This window comes from Ahaetulla prasina, chromosome 4 (genome assembly GCF_028640845.1).
Source record: "Ahaetulla prasina isolate Xishuangbanna chromosome 4, ASM2864084v1, whole genome shotgun sequence".
Lineage (NCBI taxonomy): Eukaryota > Metazoa > Chordata > Lepidosauria > Squamata > Colubridae > Ahaetulla > Ahaetulla prasina.
In genome coordinates this window covers 71,092,413-71,113,686 of record NC_080542.1, presented here as the reverse complement: position 1 = coordinate 71,113,686, position 21,274 = coordinate 71,092,413, and the positions used below count along the sequence as shown (strand labels likewise).

Sequence of the window (21,274 nt, the reverse complement as noted above, 5' to 3'; positions counted from 1 at the left end):
GGATGTGGCACCTGGGCATGGGGGTGAAAGCTGGCAGGCTGCCACCATGGAGCAGGAGCAGGCGCTTGAGGTGTACAGTCAGTACTGCGGGCGGTGAAAGGGGTGGGGCGCAGGAGTTTGCAGGGATGTGGCTGCCTTGAGAGGGCTGAAGGAGTGAGGGACCTGTGTGCGTGTGTGTGTGTGTGTGTGTGTGAGAAAGAGAGCTTATTTTCAGGGGAGGGCCTACTCCAAAAATCAGGCTTGGCCTTATTTTTGGGACATGTTCTATTTTGGGGGAAACATGGTAGTACTAAAAAATAAGCAACTTAGTGCATATATTTCTGGTTTAGATAGCCTTTCAGTTTGCTTATGGGAAATAAGAATGTAAAACATGAGCTAAAAAAGACAAAATTTATCACAGCCTGTAAAAGTCTGATGCAAGTAGCCCTCAAAACAGCCGTGAAATGCTCCCAGTTCGGACTGGCTCGCCTGATCCGGTAGCGATGGCGGCAGGTGGTTCGGAGAACCGGTAGCAAAAATCCCTGGCCCTGCCCCCTGCTGAGCCGCACCATCATCAGAGGTTTTTTTTTTTTAACTTTTTTTTTTTTTTTTGTAAAAAAGTTTTATTTTTACAATCATGTCAAACAATTCATTCAATGTACAGTTATATACATTTTTTTTAACTTTTAAAAGCAGTTTTTCTTCAGCCGAAAAAATGCCTTTAAAAGTAAAAAAAACCCTTTGATGATCCAGCGGCTCAGTTGAGATCATCAGAACCCTTTAAACTCTTTTTTTAAACAACTTCTTTGGCCGAAGAGGTTGTAAAAAAAAAAAGGTTTTTAAAGGCTCCTCTGGCGATACCAGCTGAGTTCCTCATCACCAGAACCTTAAAAAGCACGTTTTCTACAAGCTCTTCAGCCAAAGAGCTTGTAGAAAACATCCTTTTAAGAGGTTCTGGGCTGCGATGACACACTCACCTAATTACTGCTCCTTTCGAGCTGGCAAAGCCATCCTTTACATCAGTTGCATCAGCTAGCAACTGAATCTGCCTGCCTGCAAACCATCTCCTCAGTGAGCAATTCAATCTGCCTGCTTTGCTGGCTGAGGAACTCTGGGAATTGAAGTCCACAAACTTTAAAGTTACTAAGGTTGGAGACCCCTGATCTAAAAAATATAAATAAAATAAAATATTTGTGCAGCTTTCTGAGATTTGATATGTTTCTGTAGTGTTTCACTCTAACTACACAAACACACAAAAATCTCACAAAGTTGTATGTGGCATTTTGTGTGTGTGTGTGTGTGTGAGAGAGAGAGAGTTGTGTTGTGTTATGGTGTGTGTGTGTAAAGTGTGAAAGTTGGTTTTTTAGCTTTTTATGGCTGTATATGGTTCCTGCTTGTTGCAGGGGCCATTTTGGGTGAAGTGCAGCTGCTTTTACATTGTGTGTGAATCAGTTGTGTTGTGTTGTATTGTGTTGTGTGTGTGTAAAGTGTGAAAGTTGATTGTGTTGTGTTGTGTGTGTGTAAAGTGTGAAAGGTGATTTTTGATTTTTGTGGCTGTGTGAGGTTCCTGCTTGTTGCAGGGACCATTTTGGGTGAAGTGCAGCTGCTTTTACATTGTGTGTGAGTCAGTTGTGTTGTGTGTGTGTAAAGTGTGAAAGGTGATTTTTGGTACCTCTTATTGTTTTGTATACTTTATTATTTTTATTATTTATTGTTATTGGCCATGCCCACCCAGTCATCTGACCACCAAGCCACACCCACCAATTAAGCCACGCCGACAGAACCACTAGGAAAAAAATTTAGATTTCACCCCTGCCTCAAACTTATTTATAAAAATCTAAGGTTTGGGATTAAAGAAAGCTTTTCCTGGTAATGTGTAGGTGCATTTTTAATGTTTTCCCAGATTTCTTGCTGTACAATTATCTGAGCCTCCGCATGAAGAATCCTAGTGATACTATAAAGCTGGAGTTGTGGATAGCAGTGAAGGTAGTTGAATAGTATGGCAGAGAACTGGGTGAAATGAAGTGGTATTCATTTCTAACAGAAGTAAAAGGACTAGAATAGCTCCTCATACTGTATCACTTTCTTTTTATTTCTAGAGAAGAAAACTCCCTTTTTCTTCACCCCATTCTCCCAATTTTCTCAGAAAATTCAAATTTTCTCAAGAAGTTTGTAACCTGACTGTAACTGCATATTCTAAATCTCAATGTAAAACGCTATATGTAATGTTAAAAAAGTAAAAGTTGTTTGATATGAATCACTTACATTTATCCTGTAATGAATCATGCGGAACTTCTCCTTGGGGACTCTCTTCCAAATCTCCATAATGCAAAACTTTATGGTTTGGAGATAGTCGACAATACCAAAATTTGTCTGATAAATAAAGGAAGTTGTTAATTTGTATCACAATCAAGACAACACCACCTTGAATGAAACAAGCAATTATTACATTGTAAGAAACAAATAAGGATTATTAATAAATATTTGTGGAACATCAAATCTTGTAGCTGAATTTTATGCTCCAGTCGCCATGAATTTTCTTATTACCTTTATCTTCTATTCAATCATTTCTTTAAAAATGATTGTGTTTAAATTTTGGCAGAGATACATACTATACAAAGGTAGAAAGGACTTCTCTTTCCTAAAACACCTTTATTAAATAAACAGCATATATAATATGGAACTGTCCAAAATGCTGTTTTGCTGTACCTAAACTTAGTTTCTCCTTTTCACTTAAAAGAAGGTCAGATAACAATGATGTAAAATTCAGGGGTTGCCAAATAGTAAGACTGAAGCAAATTTAATATTCATAGTTTACCACAAGTGGGGGAAATTATTTGATATTGTTTAAATATTTTCTTTGATTCTGTGTCATGCTTCATCCTTGCTATAATGCTGCAATCAAAATGTCAGTATTTTACTTAATTATATTTACTTAGAATTTAAGTAAAGTCTTAAAGTGGGGTTTCTACCCTACTTTACTGTTTCAAAAATCCATCCATGAAAATATATGATGTATGGAAATGATTCCTTGCAGCTTTCATCTGAAAAAGCATACAATTATTATATGGCAAAGGAAATGTAACACATAATACTGTTTTCCTAAAATCTTTACATATAGTTATTTATACCACAGAATTCAAAAAGGAAAAAATAATTGAATTCCCATATCCTTGTGACCCTTAAGAATTTTTCCTAAAATGGTAAAGATAAGAAACACACTGTGTGTGGCATGAGAACAAATTATTTTAAAATATTCTCAAACTTAAAAGAAGTTATGTCTGCAAAACACTATCAGAAAATTATATTCAACAAAACTTAACCTCCATTTGCAACTACAATAGGGCAAAGTTGTTGCCATAAAAATTAGTCTCATATCCTTTTCTAAAATAATTCCTTGATAAATTTGCAAATTTTAAACATGTACCTGGATTCCCCCATGACAATGTATGCTTTCTTCCCTCTCACTGACATTTCATGGGCTGCCACAATCAAATATTAGTGGTGGATCAGAAGAAGCAAGACACAGACCTGCTTTCAGAAAGAGGTTTGTATTCACCTTAACATCATAGCTTAAAAAGCAATAACAAACCTTTCTGACCATATAGCATTATTAAAGTGGCACTGTAAATGCTACACGGCATTCTTTGCATCTATTCAGAAAGCACCTTAACTACAGAATGAAGAAGATGATTTCATTAAGAGAAAGAGAAGCAAGTTAAACAAGAAGCAGATAATCCTGTTTTGTACCTTGCCGGCGTCGGCTGTTAAGCTTCCGAAAGCAGGTTCCTTCAACAAGACGATTTAGACGCTGCTGCTTTATCAACTCAAAAATTTCAGGCTGAATCTTCTCTTTTAGCTCCCTGGAAGGAAAACACAAATAAATAGTCTTAGACTCATGTCATGAGACATTTCTATCATGAGAAAGTCCCATTGTAGATACAGGCTCTTTCTCAAAAAGATTATGCATCCTAATCCATTTATTTGAGGAAGCTGTAATTTAAAATCTGCACTGGATGTAAACTGTTTCTTGTTCTACTTCTAAATAACAGAAGCTTGAGAAAACCGCTAATTCTTATATAGAACAATTTGTGAGGGCTACTCTGGAATTGATTAGGCAGTTAATTCAAAAATTAGATATTCGGTGCATAAATATAAACATTAATTGATTACTGAGGAACTATTCTTATATTGCACTTCTGTTGATAATATCTTGCCATTAGACTGTGCATATTGAGTATGGATGGGGCTGCATGCCCTGATAATTGAGTGAATGGGTCAAGATCACACTTTTCAATCCTTTCCAGCTGGAGGTACCTTGAACTTTTATAACCATCATACTCAAATCTCAGGTTAAAATGAGGTACTATCTCAGAGATTTATCTCAAGGGTTGCCACAAAGAAGAGGGAGTCAAACTATTCTCCAAAGCACCTGAGGGTAGAACAAGAAGCAAAGGATGGAAAAATGTGAAAACATGGGGTTTTTACCAACAACATTGGACAAGATATTAATGGGGATGGATGACAAATTGATAAGGATACTATACAATTATTTATTAAATTATAAAATGGAAGAAGAACAAATTAAAGAGATGATGATAGTATGGGATAAAATTTTTGGATATAATATTGAATTGCATAAATGGCAAAAGCTTTGGGAGAGAAATCGGAAATTGACAATTGCTAAAGGATAAAAGGAAAATCTCTATAAAATGTTTTATAGGTGGCATCTGCCACTGGCAAGATTGGCCAAAATGTTTAGCAATATTTCCCCAAACTGTTGGAAATATAAACAAATACCTGGCACATATTACCACATATAATGGACTTGTATAAAGGCAAGGAAATTTTGGATACAAATGCATAAGTGGTTAGAAAAAATGACCAGAAAACATATAGAGTTTAAGCCAGAATTATTTTTACTAGTTATCAGTGTTCCAGTAGGAGGGGGAAGCCTCCGGCCTAGTATAGCTTCCAAAGCTGACACTAGGTTTTATATTAGATGGTTATGATAAAGGGACAATATACCTAATATTACACAACCACAGCAAGAATTGTGTACATGCAGCAGTGGAAGAGCAAAAAACACCCCTTCAGAGGAGGAGACGATAAGGAAGATACTAGTTTGTGCGAAAATGGACAGACTGACACTAAAAATAAAAGATAAAGGAGATAATAATACTATACTACATGGGATAGTTTCTATCAATGGTTAGAAACATGAGGTAGAAGTTGGAATGTGAAAGAATCAGGTTAGGTAGACATGGAAAGAGACACTATGTATTAGAATATAGGTATTAGAATTATAGATAAGTTGACATGCTAGAATATGATGGTCAGAAATTACTGTATAACACTAGTACTATTTAAAATAGTATATATGTTATTTTGTTTTTACCTTTGTTTCATGGCAAGTGGCATGCCAGGACAATTACACTGTATTCAGTGTATTTATATGTAAACAATAAAAATATTTTTTTTAAAAAAAGAAGAAGCAATGGGTGGAATCTAATCAAGGAGAGAAGCAACTTAGAACTAAGGAGAAATTTCCTGACAGTTAGAACAATTAATCAGTGGAACAACTTGCCTACAGAAGTTGTGAATGCTCCAACCCCGGAAGTTTTTAAGAAGATGTTGGCTAACCATTTGTCTGAAGTAGTGTAGGGTTTCCTGCCTAAGCAGCGGGTTGGACTAGAAGATTTCCAAGGTCCCTTCCAACTCTGTTATTCTATTCTATTTGTGCTACTAGTCCTTCTAAAGCAGTATTGAAATTAGGAAGGACAACTGTATTGCACACACCAATTACAAAATACTGTATAGCTTCCCTTCACTAAACAAGGAGAGAACATCTTCATTCACATTCAAGAAATCATTTTATACCTTATACACCTTATACAATCTGAAAAATACGAATAGTATTTTAAAAGGAACTTGAAATATCTTTCATTTATTTGTATTCTAGATAAACTCTTTTTTACTTATTAACTATTTTTCTCCAAGAAACATAATGTGCAATATGAAATGATATATTTGGCTTTATCCCAATCATAAACCTAAATATTGCTCATATCACTGATATTCCCTTCTATTTGCTGAAGTTTTCTGAGAAATGAATATTGCTTTTGATACACTGTTATGTAGCTGGAACATGAACTCTCTGAAACAAATAGCAATAACACTTAAACTTATAAATTGCTTCAGTGCTTTATAGCCCTCCTTAAGCAGTTTAAGCAGCATATTGCCCCCAACAATCTGGATCCTCATTTTACTAACCATGGAAGGATTGAAGGCTGAGTCAACCTTGAACCAGTGAGAACTGAACTGCTGGCAGTCAGCAGAATTAGTCTGCAATACTGCATTCTAACCACTACACCACTATGGCTCTAAGACTGAAAGAATAAATTTTAATTCCTGAGATTCACTTGTTCCCCCCAAAATAGATAAGGAATAAGACATAGCATGAAGATGAAAATGTTGCATGAAGATGAAAATGTTGCTTCCTTTGCCTCATAAAGTTACAGCAGAAAGCATAGCTGGTTTACTAACTCCATTTCTCCCACAAGAAAGGCAAATGAGCAGCCAATATTGTATTGCTATAATTGTCAGTTAAGTGAATCATCTCTCTGTATAAATTAATTCCCCAACAAAGACATCCTGATGCAATCTTTATTTCCTGCAGATGACCATTTTCTTCTTTAATAAGGGTTCTGAATGTACAGAATTTTGTTTTAGATACAAGCTTTTGATAATATAATAGTCTTGTTAGTATCAAATTTATTTATTACAAATTATCAAAAAGCTTCAGAAATTGGGGAGACTTCCGGCTGATGTAGCTGCAAGACTGGAGATGAGGAGTGGGTCTCCGCATTCTCCTGCCGAGTTCTCTCCATTGGGAGCTAAAGCCATCCTGTAAGGGTGGTAAAGAAAAGAGGGGCACCCTCCAGGTCACAGAGAGCAGCAACTCTCCTGATTGACCCAGACATCTTCCCTCTTATCCTCAATAAGAAGAGGCAGCCATCATGGCTGCCATGAAGCTTGGACAGCTGAGGCAACAAAGAAATGTGCAGGAGTGGTGCAGATGAATAGTGACTGGAGCTGGAGCTTATTTAGACCTTAATTTTAGAAGAAGAAGAAGAAGAAGAAGAAGAAGAAGAAGAAGAAGAAGAAGAAGAAGAAGAAGAAGAAGAAGAAGAAGAAGAAGAAGAAGAAGAAGAAGAAGAAGAAGAAGATGATGATGATGATCCAGGAAAAGATACTCTTAGAACTATTTCTTAAAGTGACAAACAACCAGAGAAAAATCCTAGACCAGAAAGAAAGGAACTAAGGGGAGAAAAGATCTTTTAAAACATACAAATTCTATTTTTAAAACAGGCAAGACATGATGGATAGAAAGGAATTATTTTTTATTTTTTTCTAATATAATGATGGCCTGATTAAAAATTAGAACAGAGGTAGAAATAAGAATACACAGCTTTATATAAAGCAATAGTTAGATGGAAAGATTGGAGGTTGAAAGATGTTATTATTAGGTATGTTTAAATAATAGGATGATTGGTACTTGAAAGGTGTACTGTGACTTTGAACAACCAAATACTGAAGGATTATGTCTTAATATAAATTTGTGTATTAACACTAGGATTAATAATGCTGGCCTGATTAGAAGCTAGACTAGAATAAGAAATAGGGGGAATATTAGTAGATATAATTTTATATAATAGAATATAAGTAATAATTAGATGAAAAAATTAGAGGTTGAAATTACTATGCATTACTATGTACGCTCAGTAATATCATTGGCATTAAAATGGAACATTGAAATACTGAATAACTACTCTAAAACAAACATGTATATCAATACTAGGATTATATAAATTTGATTAATGTAACAACTATTATTTCTGTTATTGTTATTATTGTTGTTGTTATTATTATTAAAATAGAATAGAATTCTTTATTGGTCAAGTGTGATTGGACACACAAGGAATTTGTCTTTGGTGCACATGCTCTCAGTGTACATAAAAAGAAAAGATACTATTATTATTATTTTGTATCAAAATGAATTATATCCAGAGGCCACACTGTTCATGTATTGATATTGGTGTTAAAAATAAAATTGACATTGATATTTAAAAATAAAAATCCAATAAAACCTAAAAGAAAAAAGTAAAAAGTAATTTCAGAAATTGGATTATGTCAAGGTAAATAAAGAAATCAATAAAATTAATCTCAGCTTGACAATTAAAGAGACTAAGGAATTTTATGGTGCACTGAGAAATTATATTACACAGGAATTTGCCCAGACCGAGAAATCTCTTATTTAATATTGATGTCACATTCTGACATTTTAATACTCGGAATGGCTCAATTAATCATTTTATGGACAAGCTTAGATATGTTGTGAAAATATGAAACTTACAGTTTCCAATAAAAAATAATAACCTATAAATGGCCAAGGTTGACCAGTTCAACCTTGATGCATACACATGTGCAGTAACAACCACACTACTCTGATTATTATGAGCATGCAGAAAGGAGTAAAATAAGAACTGAGTTTGTTTTTTTCAAAAATGGCATCCAAAGAGCAAAAGCAACTTTTTCAGAGCTTCTCTGTTGCTTCAAACGTTTGTTTGTTTGTTTGTTTCATTTGACTGATTCACTGATAGTAATATTTTGCCTGCTGCAAGAACTGGGCAGGAGAGAACACAAATGTAAAGGGAAAAAGGGTACATGTATATATGGGGGGAAATGTCAAAATTCCATTTGCTGTAAAAAGCATTATATCTATCTATCTATCTATCTATCTATCTATCTATCTATCTATCTATCTATCTATCTATCTATCTATCTATCTATCTCATTATTTAATTTCCAATAACTCTAAAAGACTATAAGAAAGTATTTTGAATATATAAAGGGTCATTCCTTTAAACACTCATGAATGCATTCTAAGCAAATGTGAAATCTTTCTTTAAATCATGGTCCTACATAATTTCCTGGGGTTATTCCTGAAGAAGCCACAAACATCAGTTGTATTTGTTGTAAGGAAGAGAAAAAGTAAAAAAAAAAAACCTACAAAATTGGACGAGATTGGAAATCTTCCTGGTTCATCCTCTCAGACTGGCGGATTTTCAGTATTTCTGTATAGCTCAGATTCTGAAGTTTACTTTTGAACTGATCCAGCGAACTAGGCTTTGTGGTCAGTCCTCTCATTATCTGCTCCCTCACTACTTGCATGACCTGTGGAGGAAAACAAAATTGCAGTTACACCAGAATAGCACTCGTCTTCAATGATCAAGAACAAGTTATTTCTAGAAATCCGTGGCAGTTGCTTAAAAAAAATAACTTAAAATGCTGTAACATCAACTGTGTTATATTGATGGGACATCTCCAATTTTACTTTTGGTATATGGCACATGGTTTTAAAAATAACATAAACCAATTATTATGCTTGGTGTCTTTCCAAATGTTAATTCTTAATACAATCTAATTTAATAAAATAACTTCAAATAGGACAAAACAGCAATTCTGCATATGACTTTGTGAGAATTCAAGCTCCATATGATAAAATCCCAAAACTTTCTATAGTTTTACTACTCCTATAAGGTTTCTATTTAGAAGTTTAGACTCAGCACCTCAGTATCTTCATGTATAGAATCTCAATGGGAGATTGTAGCCCAGTCATTCTTTCTCAGCACAACTTAATTCACTAAATTGTTACTATGGAAATAATATGAAGAAAGCTCTCCCTAAAAGCTTGGTTCTTAGAAGACAGGCAGAATATAAACCTTTCTGGTAATTCTGTAAATAAATAAATGATGTGACATACCGATGGCATCTACATATATGTTCTAGTATGCTATGTTTGTGGCTTCTTAATATAGATGAATACAGCAAAATCAAATCCAGGTTCTAAAAAAAACTTGGAAATTTTTCCATAATGAAACATGAAGAAGATACATGTTTTATTTTCAAAGAATGAATTATGTTAAACTTCTTAAGATTTCACTCCTATCCTGTTTTCACACAACTCAGAATCTTTATACTAAAGTTAATTGCCCTCTATAAAGTTAATTTCCCAATCATCTATATTTTTTGCTTGACTTGACTTCTAACAAAATATATGCAAAATTTGTTAACTGAAGATTACTTTTAAAAGAAGTCTTGCTTTTAAACAAAAGTAAATCAAAGAGGCTCTGAGGGAGAACTATGAATGATACAAACTAGGAAAAAGAATGATAAATAATTTAAATGCAGTTAATCTGCATATTAAAATCAGCAGAGATGCAGTTCATTAAGATGAGTGAAAGCCAAAAAATGGGTGTTTGCACAGGTTGTGTCTGGTAGGCACTCATATCACTTTAAATAACTATATATTATATGCTACTGGATTGTTCTCAATCCTAATAAAATTAAATACTTAAAATATTTGCCATTCCATCAGCCGTGGAAGTTTTTTAAAGACTGCTCACAAATTTATCACTTATAAATAAAAGAAACACGCAAATTTAACTTAATGAGAAATGTTAAACATGCTGTAATTTTATATCTCTTTTATGCATAATGAGTGGGTGGAAATGTCTGTGCATCTTATGGAGTGGTTATTGCAACAGGGGGGAGGGGTATTGTGTGGTGATGGCATTTGTCACCACTGCCGGGGAACGCTGGAGTCTTTGCTGCTGAGCAGATGATTGGTGGTTGGATCGGCCTCCAGAATACTGCCGATCAGCTGTTCTAGGCAGCGGGGATAGCCACCGCCTATCACCACCTATGGCTGCCACCAAATGGCAGCGGCGGCGGCAAATGGCCACTGCCTAGAACAGCTGATCAGCAATATTCTTTTTTTAATCAGTTTTTATCAAATCCCCCCCCACATACACATTGTTTATGAACAGAGTATTGACCATATCATCTCTTATACACCTTAACTTAACATATCCAAATATATTTTACTCATTTACAATTTCTGCCAAAATATTATTTCACCATATTTTAATCACAATCTCAATACTTCTGTGCTCATTTATATAAACCACATCTTCTTTCGCCCTCAAATTCACGTTTCTGCATTTTAACTAGCATATATTCTTTTTTATTATTTTTTTAGCTAATTAATTTTTAGCCTGATGGATTCAAATATGTTCGGGGTTGTCTTTCTTCCATTTCATCTTTTCCATTTTACAGCAATCTTTTTTCCTTTCTTATCCTCTCCCTTCCTTCATTTAACCTTCCTACTTTCTTCTCTCCTCTCCTACTCCTTCTCTACATCCCCTTCTTTCCCCCCTCCTCCATTCTCCCTTCCATTCTGACCTTCTTTCCTACTCTTATTTCCCATCCCTTTCTTCCTCTCCTCTCCCCTTCTTTTTCTCTCTCTCTCCTCCCTTTCTTACCTCTCTCCTCCTTCTTCTTATCTCTCTCCGTTTCTGTATTCATTTTGATTTTCCCGTTATGGTATCCAGACAACCCCGATTTTCCCATTTATTAAATCTGTTTCTCAGAATTACCCTCATATATTTTAATTGTTAACATTTTCATCTTGTATTATCTTTGCTTTATCACTCTTTAGTAATCACAGCCTTCCATCTCTTATTTTCTTTAACTTCTTAGATCCAATTCAACAATAATTATTTTTCTCTTACATTAAGGTACATCATTTACTAACATTTCAATTTTATTTCATTTTACATCTCATTTTCAATTATTTCCACTTATAAACCATTCTATCCTTTCACATTTTATCTGCTGATATATTTCTCTTAAACAATATATTTTCCCCGTTTTTACTTTTTTTTCAATTTTATATCTTAATGCCAATTAATTTCTTTATTCTTTTCTATATTTAAAATTTCTATATTAAATATTTATATATATATGTAGGTCTTTGGTTATTCGGGTTTTCTCCCGCGTAAAATTGGAAGTGTCTTGGCGACGTTTTGACGAAGTCTCATTTGTCATCTTTTGGCTTCAGCTTTGTGCTTCTTGAAGCACAAAGCTGAAGCCTGAAGATGACGAATGAGACTTCGTCGAAACGTCACCAAGACACTTCCAATTTTACGCGGGAGAAAACCCGAATAACCAAAGACCTACACACACACACACACACACACACACACACACACACACACACACACACAAAATTATAGCATATCATATCTCATACAGCATATCTATCTATCCTCTATCTATCTATCTATCTATCTATCATATCTATCTGGAATCTCTTTTCAACTGCATTCCTTTTTCATTCACTATTATCTTGTTTTGGTTTGCTGTTAGATCAAACATCTGTGATCAATCTACTCAGTCTGCATTTGGAATGAGCCTTATTGCATTCAGTAAAATTTAAAACAAGTCATTTTTTAATTTCAAGTAGTAAAGTGCAGGGTACAATGATTCCAACAAAATATGAAGGTGGATATAGAAACAGCTCTGGTCAAATGTATCAGTGTACTGATTGATAAGCACCGACCCAAGACATGGCTATCTGTTAACTAAAGGTAGGTAAATTGTGCCTCTTCAGGTGTTCCTGAAATATAGTTTCCAACACTCCTGAAAGTTAGTTGGAATTGCTTGGAATTATATATAGTTTGGTAAGTGCTGGAAGGATTAGGATTCCTTGTTTTTGTCATGAATACAAGCTGAAAAAATAGCTGCAAATAGGATCAGTCAAGAGCAAGGTATTCATTTTATATGCACCAAGACAAATTCCTTGTGTGTCCAATCACACTTGGCCAATAAAAAATTCTATTCTATTCTATTCTGTTATGGCATATAGCATGAGACAATAATTTCATATGGCTGTAGTAATACGGAATATGCTCAGGGAAATTTAATGAAATATTAAAATATACATGTTTCTGTTCTCAAATTACATGGCTATGCTTGGGTTACAAAAATACGTGCATTTTACTTTAAGGAAAAGTGGCAACACTGTTATTCTTTCCTTGTGTTTAAAAATATAGTAAAAGTTATATTAGCTATTTAGGTTTTTAAATGTAGACAAAATGCCCTATGGTGCCGGTCAGGTTCTATGTTCCACTTGATTTTTTTTCTAGATCCTTTTAACATTTTAAAGAATGGAACATTAGCATGCTACAAAGAAAAAAATTAATACAAACAATTATATGTATTTTCAAGAATGCTTCTACAATCTATGAAACAAAGTAACAAGTGAAACATAGTGTATACAACACGCACACAAACTAAAAATGTCTTAGTAAAGTAACATTTGGGGGTTAATAGATAGATGTGAAATGTTGAGTAAAATGTATGAAACATGTCCATAATTTCAAAGATTGCACATAATATTTTCTCAATATTTTCAAATATAGCTATTGGTTCCAACAAAATTGAAAAAACATGCTGTAACATATTTATTGAATTTTCAGTTTTTGGGCTGAATTTCAGAAAGGACATAACTGCCACATTGTATAGAATCAAGAGTAAGTAAGTTTAAGACAAGATCAAATAAAAGAAAATAAAGTTAAAGGAATTACACAGGGATATACAGTAGTAAGACGCAATGGGATATGCAATGGGATATGCAATGGTGACATATCAACCATGTCTGGCACATAATTATTTGTAAGACCACCAGAGAAGAAATTGTGAATGAAAATCATAGTTGAATGGAATGAAGAGACAGCAAATAGACTGGTTTTTGTAATTCAACTCCAGAGAAGAAGAGGACCTGAGATCACCCACAAATGCTGCAGACAGTTGCTTCTCATGAGGAGACTGTAAAAAAGTGGCCTCCAGCTGGTTTGGAGCTATGGGAGATGGAGGAACATCCATCTTGTTCAAACTAAACTGGTGTCTTCAAGAGACACTGAATTAACATAACCCCTTTTCTGATCATCTTTGGAAATTGCTTGTTAGCTGCTTTTCAGCTATTAGGAACCTTTGAATCAACAAATCTAAAAACAGTGAGTTTCCTTTAATTCTTAGCAAAACAAGCTTTAAATACTAGTTTAAGAATCCAAAATGGATTGGAAGTAAGATTTTAGAATTAGTTATTCAAATCCTTCCCATGAGAAAATGCTTTTCTTTTGATTTTTAATAGGAAAGGACTTTGAAAGTTGGACACTAGAGGGAATAGAATAGAATAGAATAGAATAGAATTTTTATTGGCCAAGTGTGATTGGACACACAAGGAATTTGTCTTGGTGCATATGCTCTCAGTGTACATAAAAGAAAAGGTACCTTCATCAAGGTACAACTCTTACTACACTTAATGATAATCATAGGGTACAAATAAGCAACCAGGAAACAATCAATATCAATATAAATCATAAGGATTACCAGCAACAAAAAATTACAGTCATACAGTCATAAGTGGAAGGAGATGGGTGATGGTAGCGATGAGAACAATGAGAAGATTAATAGTGCAGATTTAGTAAATAGTTTGACAGTGTTGAGGGAATTATTTGTTTAGCAGAGTGATGGCGTTCAGGAAAAAACTGTTCTTGTGTCTACTTGTTCTGGTAGTGCAGTGCTCTATAGCGTCATTTTGAGGGTAGGAGTTGAAACAGTTTATGTCTAGGATATGAGAGATCTGTAAATATTTTCATGGCCCTCTTCTTGATTCGTGCAGTATACAGGTCCTCAATGGAAGGCAGGTTGATAGCAATTATTTTTTCTGCAGTTCTAATTATCCTCTGAAGTCTGTGTCTTTCTTGTTGGGTTGCAGAACCAAGCCAAACAGTTATAGAGGTGCAGATGACAGACTCAATAATTCCTCTGTAGAACTGGATCAGCAGCTCCTTGGGCAGTTTGAGCTTTCTGAATTGGCGCAGAAAAAACATTCTTTGCTGTCCTTTTTTGATGATGTTTTTGATGTTAGCTATCCATTTTAGATCTTGCGATATGGTAGAGCCTAGAAATTTGAAGATTTCTACTGTTGATATTGTGTTGTCTAGTATTGTGAGAGATGGAGATATGGAGGGGTTTCTCCTAAAGTCTACCACCATTTCTACTGTTTTGAGTGTGTTCAGTTCCAGATTGTTTCAGTCACACCACGAGGCTAGTTGTTCGACGTCCCGTCTGTATGCGGATTCATCATTGTCTCGAATGAGACCGATCACTGTTGTGTCATCTGCGAACTTCAGTAGTTTAACAGATGGATCGTTAGAGATGCAGTCATTGGTATACAGAGAGAAGAGAAGTGGGGAGAGCACACAGCCTTGGGGGGGGGGCTGTGCTAATCTGATGTGATCCTGCTTAGCTTCACCTGCTGCTTCCTGTTCATTAGGAAGCTTGTGATCCACTTACAAGTCTGTTCAGGTACCTGTAGCTGGTTTAGCTTAGTTAGAAGAGTGTCTGGAATGATGGTATTGAATGCTGAACTAAAGTCTACAAAGAGGACCCTTGCATAGGTCTTTGGAGATTCAAGATGTTGTAGGATGTAGTGCATAGCCATATTAACAGCATCAGCTGTTGATCTATTTGCTCGGTATGCAAATTGCAAGGGGTCTAACACCGAATCACTGATGGTTTTCAAGTGGGACAGCACTAGCCTTTCAAAGGTTTTCATGACTACAGATGTTAAAGCAACTGGTCTGAAGTCATTCAGTTCCTTGATGGTGGGCTTCTTTGGCACTGGGATGATGGTAGAGCATTTGAAGCAAGAAGGAACATAGCACATCTCTAGTGATTTATTGAAGATATGGGTGAAGATGGGGGCCAATTGGTCAGCACAGACTTTTAAGCAAGAAGGAGTTCTTGTCTGGGCCTGGAGCTTTTCCTGCCTTTTGTCTGTGAAATCACTAGGGGTTGTGAACCCAATGGGATGGGGTCAGTTGTAGGAGGCTTGGCTGTTGTTGGTGTGTCTGAGATGGGGGTTATGGAGATAGGTGGCTGTAGTTTCCTTTCAAACCTGCAGTAAAACTCATTCAGGTCATCTGCCAGTTGTTGATTTCCTTCAGCCTGGGAAGGAGGTTTGGCGTAGCCGTAGCCAATATTTTTAAGAGTTTTCCACATGTTTGCTGGTTCATTTGTTGAGAACTGATTCTTTAGCTTTTCAGAGTAGCTTCTTTTTTCTGCTCTGATCTCCCTTGTTAGTACATTTCTGGCCTGATTGTACGCATTTTATCACCTTTTCTGTAGGCTTCCTCTTTGGAATGACGTAGCTGCTTAAGTTTAGGTGTGAACCAAGGTTTGTTGGTCCTGTATATTTGCAAGTTCCTTGTCGGTACGCATAGGTCTTCACGGAAGCTGACATAAGATGTTACAGTATCTGTGAGTTCATCCAGGTCTGCAGAGGTATCTTCAAAAATATTCCAATCAGTGCAGTCAAAGCAGGCCTGTAGCTTTAATTTTGCCTCCTCAGTCCAGGTCTTCACTGATTTAATTGTTGGTTTTGTGATTTTAAGTCTTTGCCTGTAAGCAGGTACAAGGTGAATCATGCAATGATCAGAATGTCCTACAGCTGCTTATGGTAAAGACCGATAAGCATCTTTTAGTGTCGTGTAGCAATGGTCTAAAGTATTCTTGCCTCTAGTGGGACAATTGACATGCTGAAAGTATTTTGGTAGCTCTTTCCTTAAGTTTAGATCTCCCAAAATAATGGCCAGTGAATTGGGTATTTGGCTTCAGCCTCCATGATTTGGTCAGCTAGCCTTGTTTACACAGGCTTGTGGTGGGACATAAACAGCAATTAGAAAAAATGAGGAAAATTCATGAGGCGAATAGTATGGATTGCAGTTGATAATTAAAGTCTCGAAATTTTCATCACAGAATTTGTAAATTACAGTTAAATCCTGACACCAGCTGCTGTTAATATATAGGCATAAGCCTCCTCCCTTCTTTTTACCAGATGTTTCTGTAATTCTGTCTGATCGTTCCATCTGAAACCCTGGTATATGCAGGCTGCTATCTTCAATTGATTCATTTAACCAGGTTTCAGAGAAGCATAGGATTGCTGAATTGTGAAAATCAGAATTGTATTTATTTAAGAGGAGTATTTCATCCATCTTATTTGCAAGTGAACGTACATTGGTTAGGAAAATTGAAAGCAGAGGAGTTTTATTTCTCTTATTTCTTAGCTTGATTAGAATCTCCGCCCGTTTACCTCTCCTTCGCCACTTCTGCCGTTTGGTTATTTTGGTAATCCATGGCTCCGGGGAAATTGTCTCTTTCTATGTTAGAATCTCCTCCGCGTTTGTAAAGATGGGGGTGGGGGGTGAGATCACAGAAAGCTGTTCCTTAAAGAAATGTTGCTTAATTTTTAGCAGATGGTCTTGTGAGTAGGAAATCCGTAGTGAGTCGCAGAGAATAATTAGAAATGAAGAAAACATTAGAGAGCATTTCACCGAGGCAGCCTTCGTCGGCGTCATCTTGGAACAAGAAGAATTAGTTTACAATTAAAGAAGAACCTTTACATTTAGGTTACTAATATAGAATGGAGCAAAATATCGTAATATTGCATATATTAAAGGGTACTTTTGAATTTTAAAAGTGTCTGTTCTCTCTATAAACACTGTATTTAAAATATGTTATGGAAGAGGAACAAGTTTTATTGGGCAAGACTGGTCTGAAAGTGAATTTTAAAATTACAGTAACTATGGTATTTATTTAAATATCTCCAACCTTCCTAAACTGAGAACAGAACACAGAGTTGTTTTTGTAAGACCCATGTACACTCATAGCGGACATCTCAGGATAATACAAATTTGCATATAAAGTATGGTTAAGAATAAGTATCTAAACTTTTTTACTGAAGAGAAACTGTCTCCTTATAATTTCATCCCAAGAACAAAATATCCAAAAACTTCCAGTCAGCATAACATTTATTTAATCAGCATGTTTTACAAAAAAAAAAAAAAATCCTTATTACTTCTGATGGATACTCTCATCCTCCCTATTCTTCTCTGCCTCATTGCTGAATAGAATAGAATAGAATTTTTTATTGGCCAAGTGTGATTGGACACACAAGGAATTTGTCTTGGTGCATATGCTCTCAGTGTACATAAAAGAAAAGATACATTCATCAAGGTACAACATTTACCACACAAATGATGGTCAATATATCAATATAAATCATAAGGATTGCCAGCAACAAAGTTACAGTCATACAGTCATAAGTGGAAAGAGATGAACATCAGGATGATTGAATATCAGGATGAACATCAGGATGGTTACTTTCCCCCATTCTCTGCAGCACAGGAGGGAATAGAATACAGATGAATATTTAAGTCTTATCTTGTTTTAATTATTTTTGTTAAAACAGGAGTCCTTTGGTAGCTTCCTTGTTCTACTCCCTGCAGAATTCTTTTTATGCAATGAGAACTTAATTCTTTCTCCTCAAATAAAACAGATTAGCGTAAGCATTGTCAGTTTATTCAAGTTTAAATTCAAATAATAAAATCATAAATATCTGTGTAAAATACCTTTCCTCAATAAATAGGATGTATGTTATAGTTTTGTTTTAGATATTTTTATAAAACTGCTAATGTATGGGATTTATTTTGACAAACCTATTTGGGGAAAACCAAAGGTGCTTTTTTCAAAACTCCTATTTTTCCATGTGTCCTTTAGTTTTAGCCAGACCAGTGTGCACTCTGTTTAAATAGCAAGTTGTTCTACCCAATTATGAAGATGTTTTACTTGATATTCCCATATTTTTTATGGGAACCTTGGTGTAGTCTAAAAAAAATGTCTTCTTGCTTTCAGTCTTTTTATAAGGTGTACTTGGCCAAATAATGAGTGTGCCAGATCACATAATACCTTTCCATTTTCCACATTTTGTGGCACACTCCTTCTGATGCCTGGTGGGGCAATTCCTGCCAGGATATATAGTTTATCAAATGGCATAGGGTGCAAATATCCAGGAATGATGTGACACATATCACTAAGCACCCTATGGACCTGTATAGATGGCACAGACTCTCCTGTGCCATCCATAACATAATGCAAGTGCATCCTAATTAGTCAGTTTTTTTTGCTGACTAATCCTTCCAACCCAGAATGTAAGAAACACAGTGATCCTATTTGCTATTGTCAAACTATATTAACTATATATGCCACTCTCAATTGTAAAAAGTTGTTTGTCTGAATAGCTGTAAATACACCAATTCAACTTATATTCTTAAGTTGTTTACTTAATTCCTGTCAGGCTATAAGAAATAGATTTCACAGAAGACTAAACAATACTTTTTAAAAAGTTTGTTTGTAGTAACATAATTTTGCAATTACTTCTCCCTCTTTTAAAGGGGTTGTTAAATGTTAAAAACAAGAAAAAAGGCAAGGAAACAATTGGCCCATTGCTGGGAGAAAGTGGCAAGAAGGTGACAAGCAACAGGGAGAAAGCAGATCTACTTAACTCATTTTTTGCATCTATCTTTACACAAAAGGAAAAAAACAATCCAACCTATCAAAAACAGCAGCACAAAAAACAGATTAGAACACAAGTTAAAATAGGGAAAAAAAAGGTAGGTGAACACCTGTCTACCCTAGACGAGTTCAAATCACCAGGACTGGATGGATTACACCCCAAGGTCCTGAAGGAACTGGCAAATGAGATCTCAGAACCACTGAACTATATCTTTCAAAGATCCTGGAGCACAGGGGAACTGCCAGAGGACTGGAAAACAGCTGATGTAGTTCCCATCTTCAACAAAAGAAAAAAAAACAGATCCAGGAAACTACAGACCTATCAGCCTGACCTCAATACCAGGGAAGATTCTGGAAAAAATAATCAAGCAACGAATCATTGAACACCTAGAAGCAAACAAAATAATAACCAAAAGCCAACATGGGTTTGTCAAAAACAGATCATGCCAGACTAATCTCATTGCATTCTTTGACAAAGTGACAGAATTAGTGGACCAGAGGAATGCTGTCGATATAATTTACTTGGACTTCAGCAAAGCATTTGATAAAGTAGACCATAACCTACTACTAGATAAAATAGAAAAATGTGGGTTAGACAGCACCACCACCAGATGGATTCGTAACTGGCTGACCAACCGCACTCAATGTGTAGTCCTACATCCACATGGAGAGAAGTATGCAGTGGAGTACCCCAAGGCTCTGTTTTAGGCTCAGTACTCTTCAACATCTTCATCAATGACTTGGACTAGGGGATAGATGGGGAACTCATCAAATTTGCAGATAACACCATGCTGACAGGAATAGCCAACACTCCAGAAGATAGGCTCAAGATGCAGAAGGATCTTGACAGACTTGAATATTGAGCGCTAACTAACAAAATGAAATTCAACAGTGAAAAAAGTAAGGTTCTACATTTAGGCAAAAAATAAAAAATTGTACACAATCCCCAACCTACTAACATCCAAAACTAGGTATGCACGCCCCTTACCTCTTCAACACCAATCACTTCAGATCTCAAATGCAAATTGATAAATGCAAGAAGCATTTTCAACAAATTACCTGAATTTATCCTCTTGTTAAACAATGGCACATTTGATATCATTTTTGTTTGTGAAACATGGCTGAACTCATCCCTTCCTGACTCCATTATCTCAAACAAAGAATATCAAGTCTATCGATCAGATCGTGAAAACCGAAGATGTGGTGGAGTGGCTATCTTTTACAAAAAGTCACTGAATCTAAAAAATATCCAAGTAACACATAAACTTTCTCTTCCTGAAACTATTGTATGCGACCTATACCTTGACACTACTCTTCGATTCTTACTATGCTACAGAGCCCCTAACTATGACATTACCCATGCAAATATGCTAACCTCAATGCTAACATGGGCTACCTATTGCCCATATCCTCTCATCTTCCTGGGTGACCTATATCTACCTCTCATTAACTGGATAACTAATGAATGTTCAACTGACCCAATCCATGCTACACTATACAACGCTCTTACAAACCTAGGTCTTGAACAACTTGTACTAACATACAAGACTCAACAACTGCCTTGATCTCATCTTCTGCAACAATTCAAACTCAATTTATGGACTACAAATTAAAGAACCTTTTTCCAACAGTGACCACTGCATGATTGATTTTTGTCTCAATATACGTCCATACTTAGATCGTCATAACAACAGTATTCCCAACTACAACTTCAAAAAAGCCAATTATGACCTTATAAACAACGATCTTTCATTTCTGGACTGGCAAAATCTGTTTGCAACCTGCATAACCGCTGAAGACCACTATAGAGTCTTCCTACTTGAAATCAATAGAGTCATTAAACTATATGTACCACAAATGACTACCATGATCAGGAAAAACAAACTACCCATATCAATAAAAAAGCTTCAATAAAAAAAATCCCTCTGGAAAAGAAACAAAAAAGGCTATGTTGCAAATTTCAAAAACC

At 35.5% G+C, this 21,274-nt stretch overlaps 1 protein-coding gene and 1 long non-coding RNA gene across 6 annotated transcripts in view; one reads left to right on the top strand and one right to left on the bottom strand.

Annotated features, from left to right (window-relative positions):
* The window catches only part of ELMO1 (engulfment and cell motility 1), a 499,623-nt gene that overhangs the window by 19,743 nt on the left and 458,606 nt on the right, over positions 1 to 21,274 (bottom strand). For all 5 annotated transcript variants that reach the window (XM_058179684.1, XM_058179685.1, XM_058179687.1 and 2 more), the window contains exons 17-19: positions 9,053 to 9,216; positions 3,730 to 3,842; positions 2,245 to 2,352 (exon numbers count right to left, since the gene is read on the bottom strand). In XM_058179684.1, the coding sequence (XP_058035667.1) occupies positions 2,245 to 2,352; positions 3,730 to 3,842; positions 9,053 to 9,216 (385 nt within the window). The remainder of the gene's footprint in view (positions 1 to 2,244; positions 2,353 to 3,729; positions 3,843 to 9,052; positions 9,217 to 21,274) is intronic.
* LOC131196643 (uncharacterized) overlaps positions 1 to 21,274 on the top strand; it is a 114,320-nt gene that overhangs the window by 34,644 nt on the left and 58,402 nt on the right. The window lies entirely within an intron of this gene.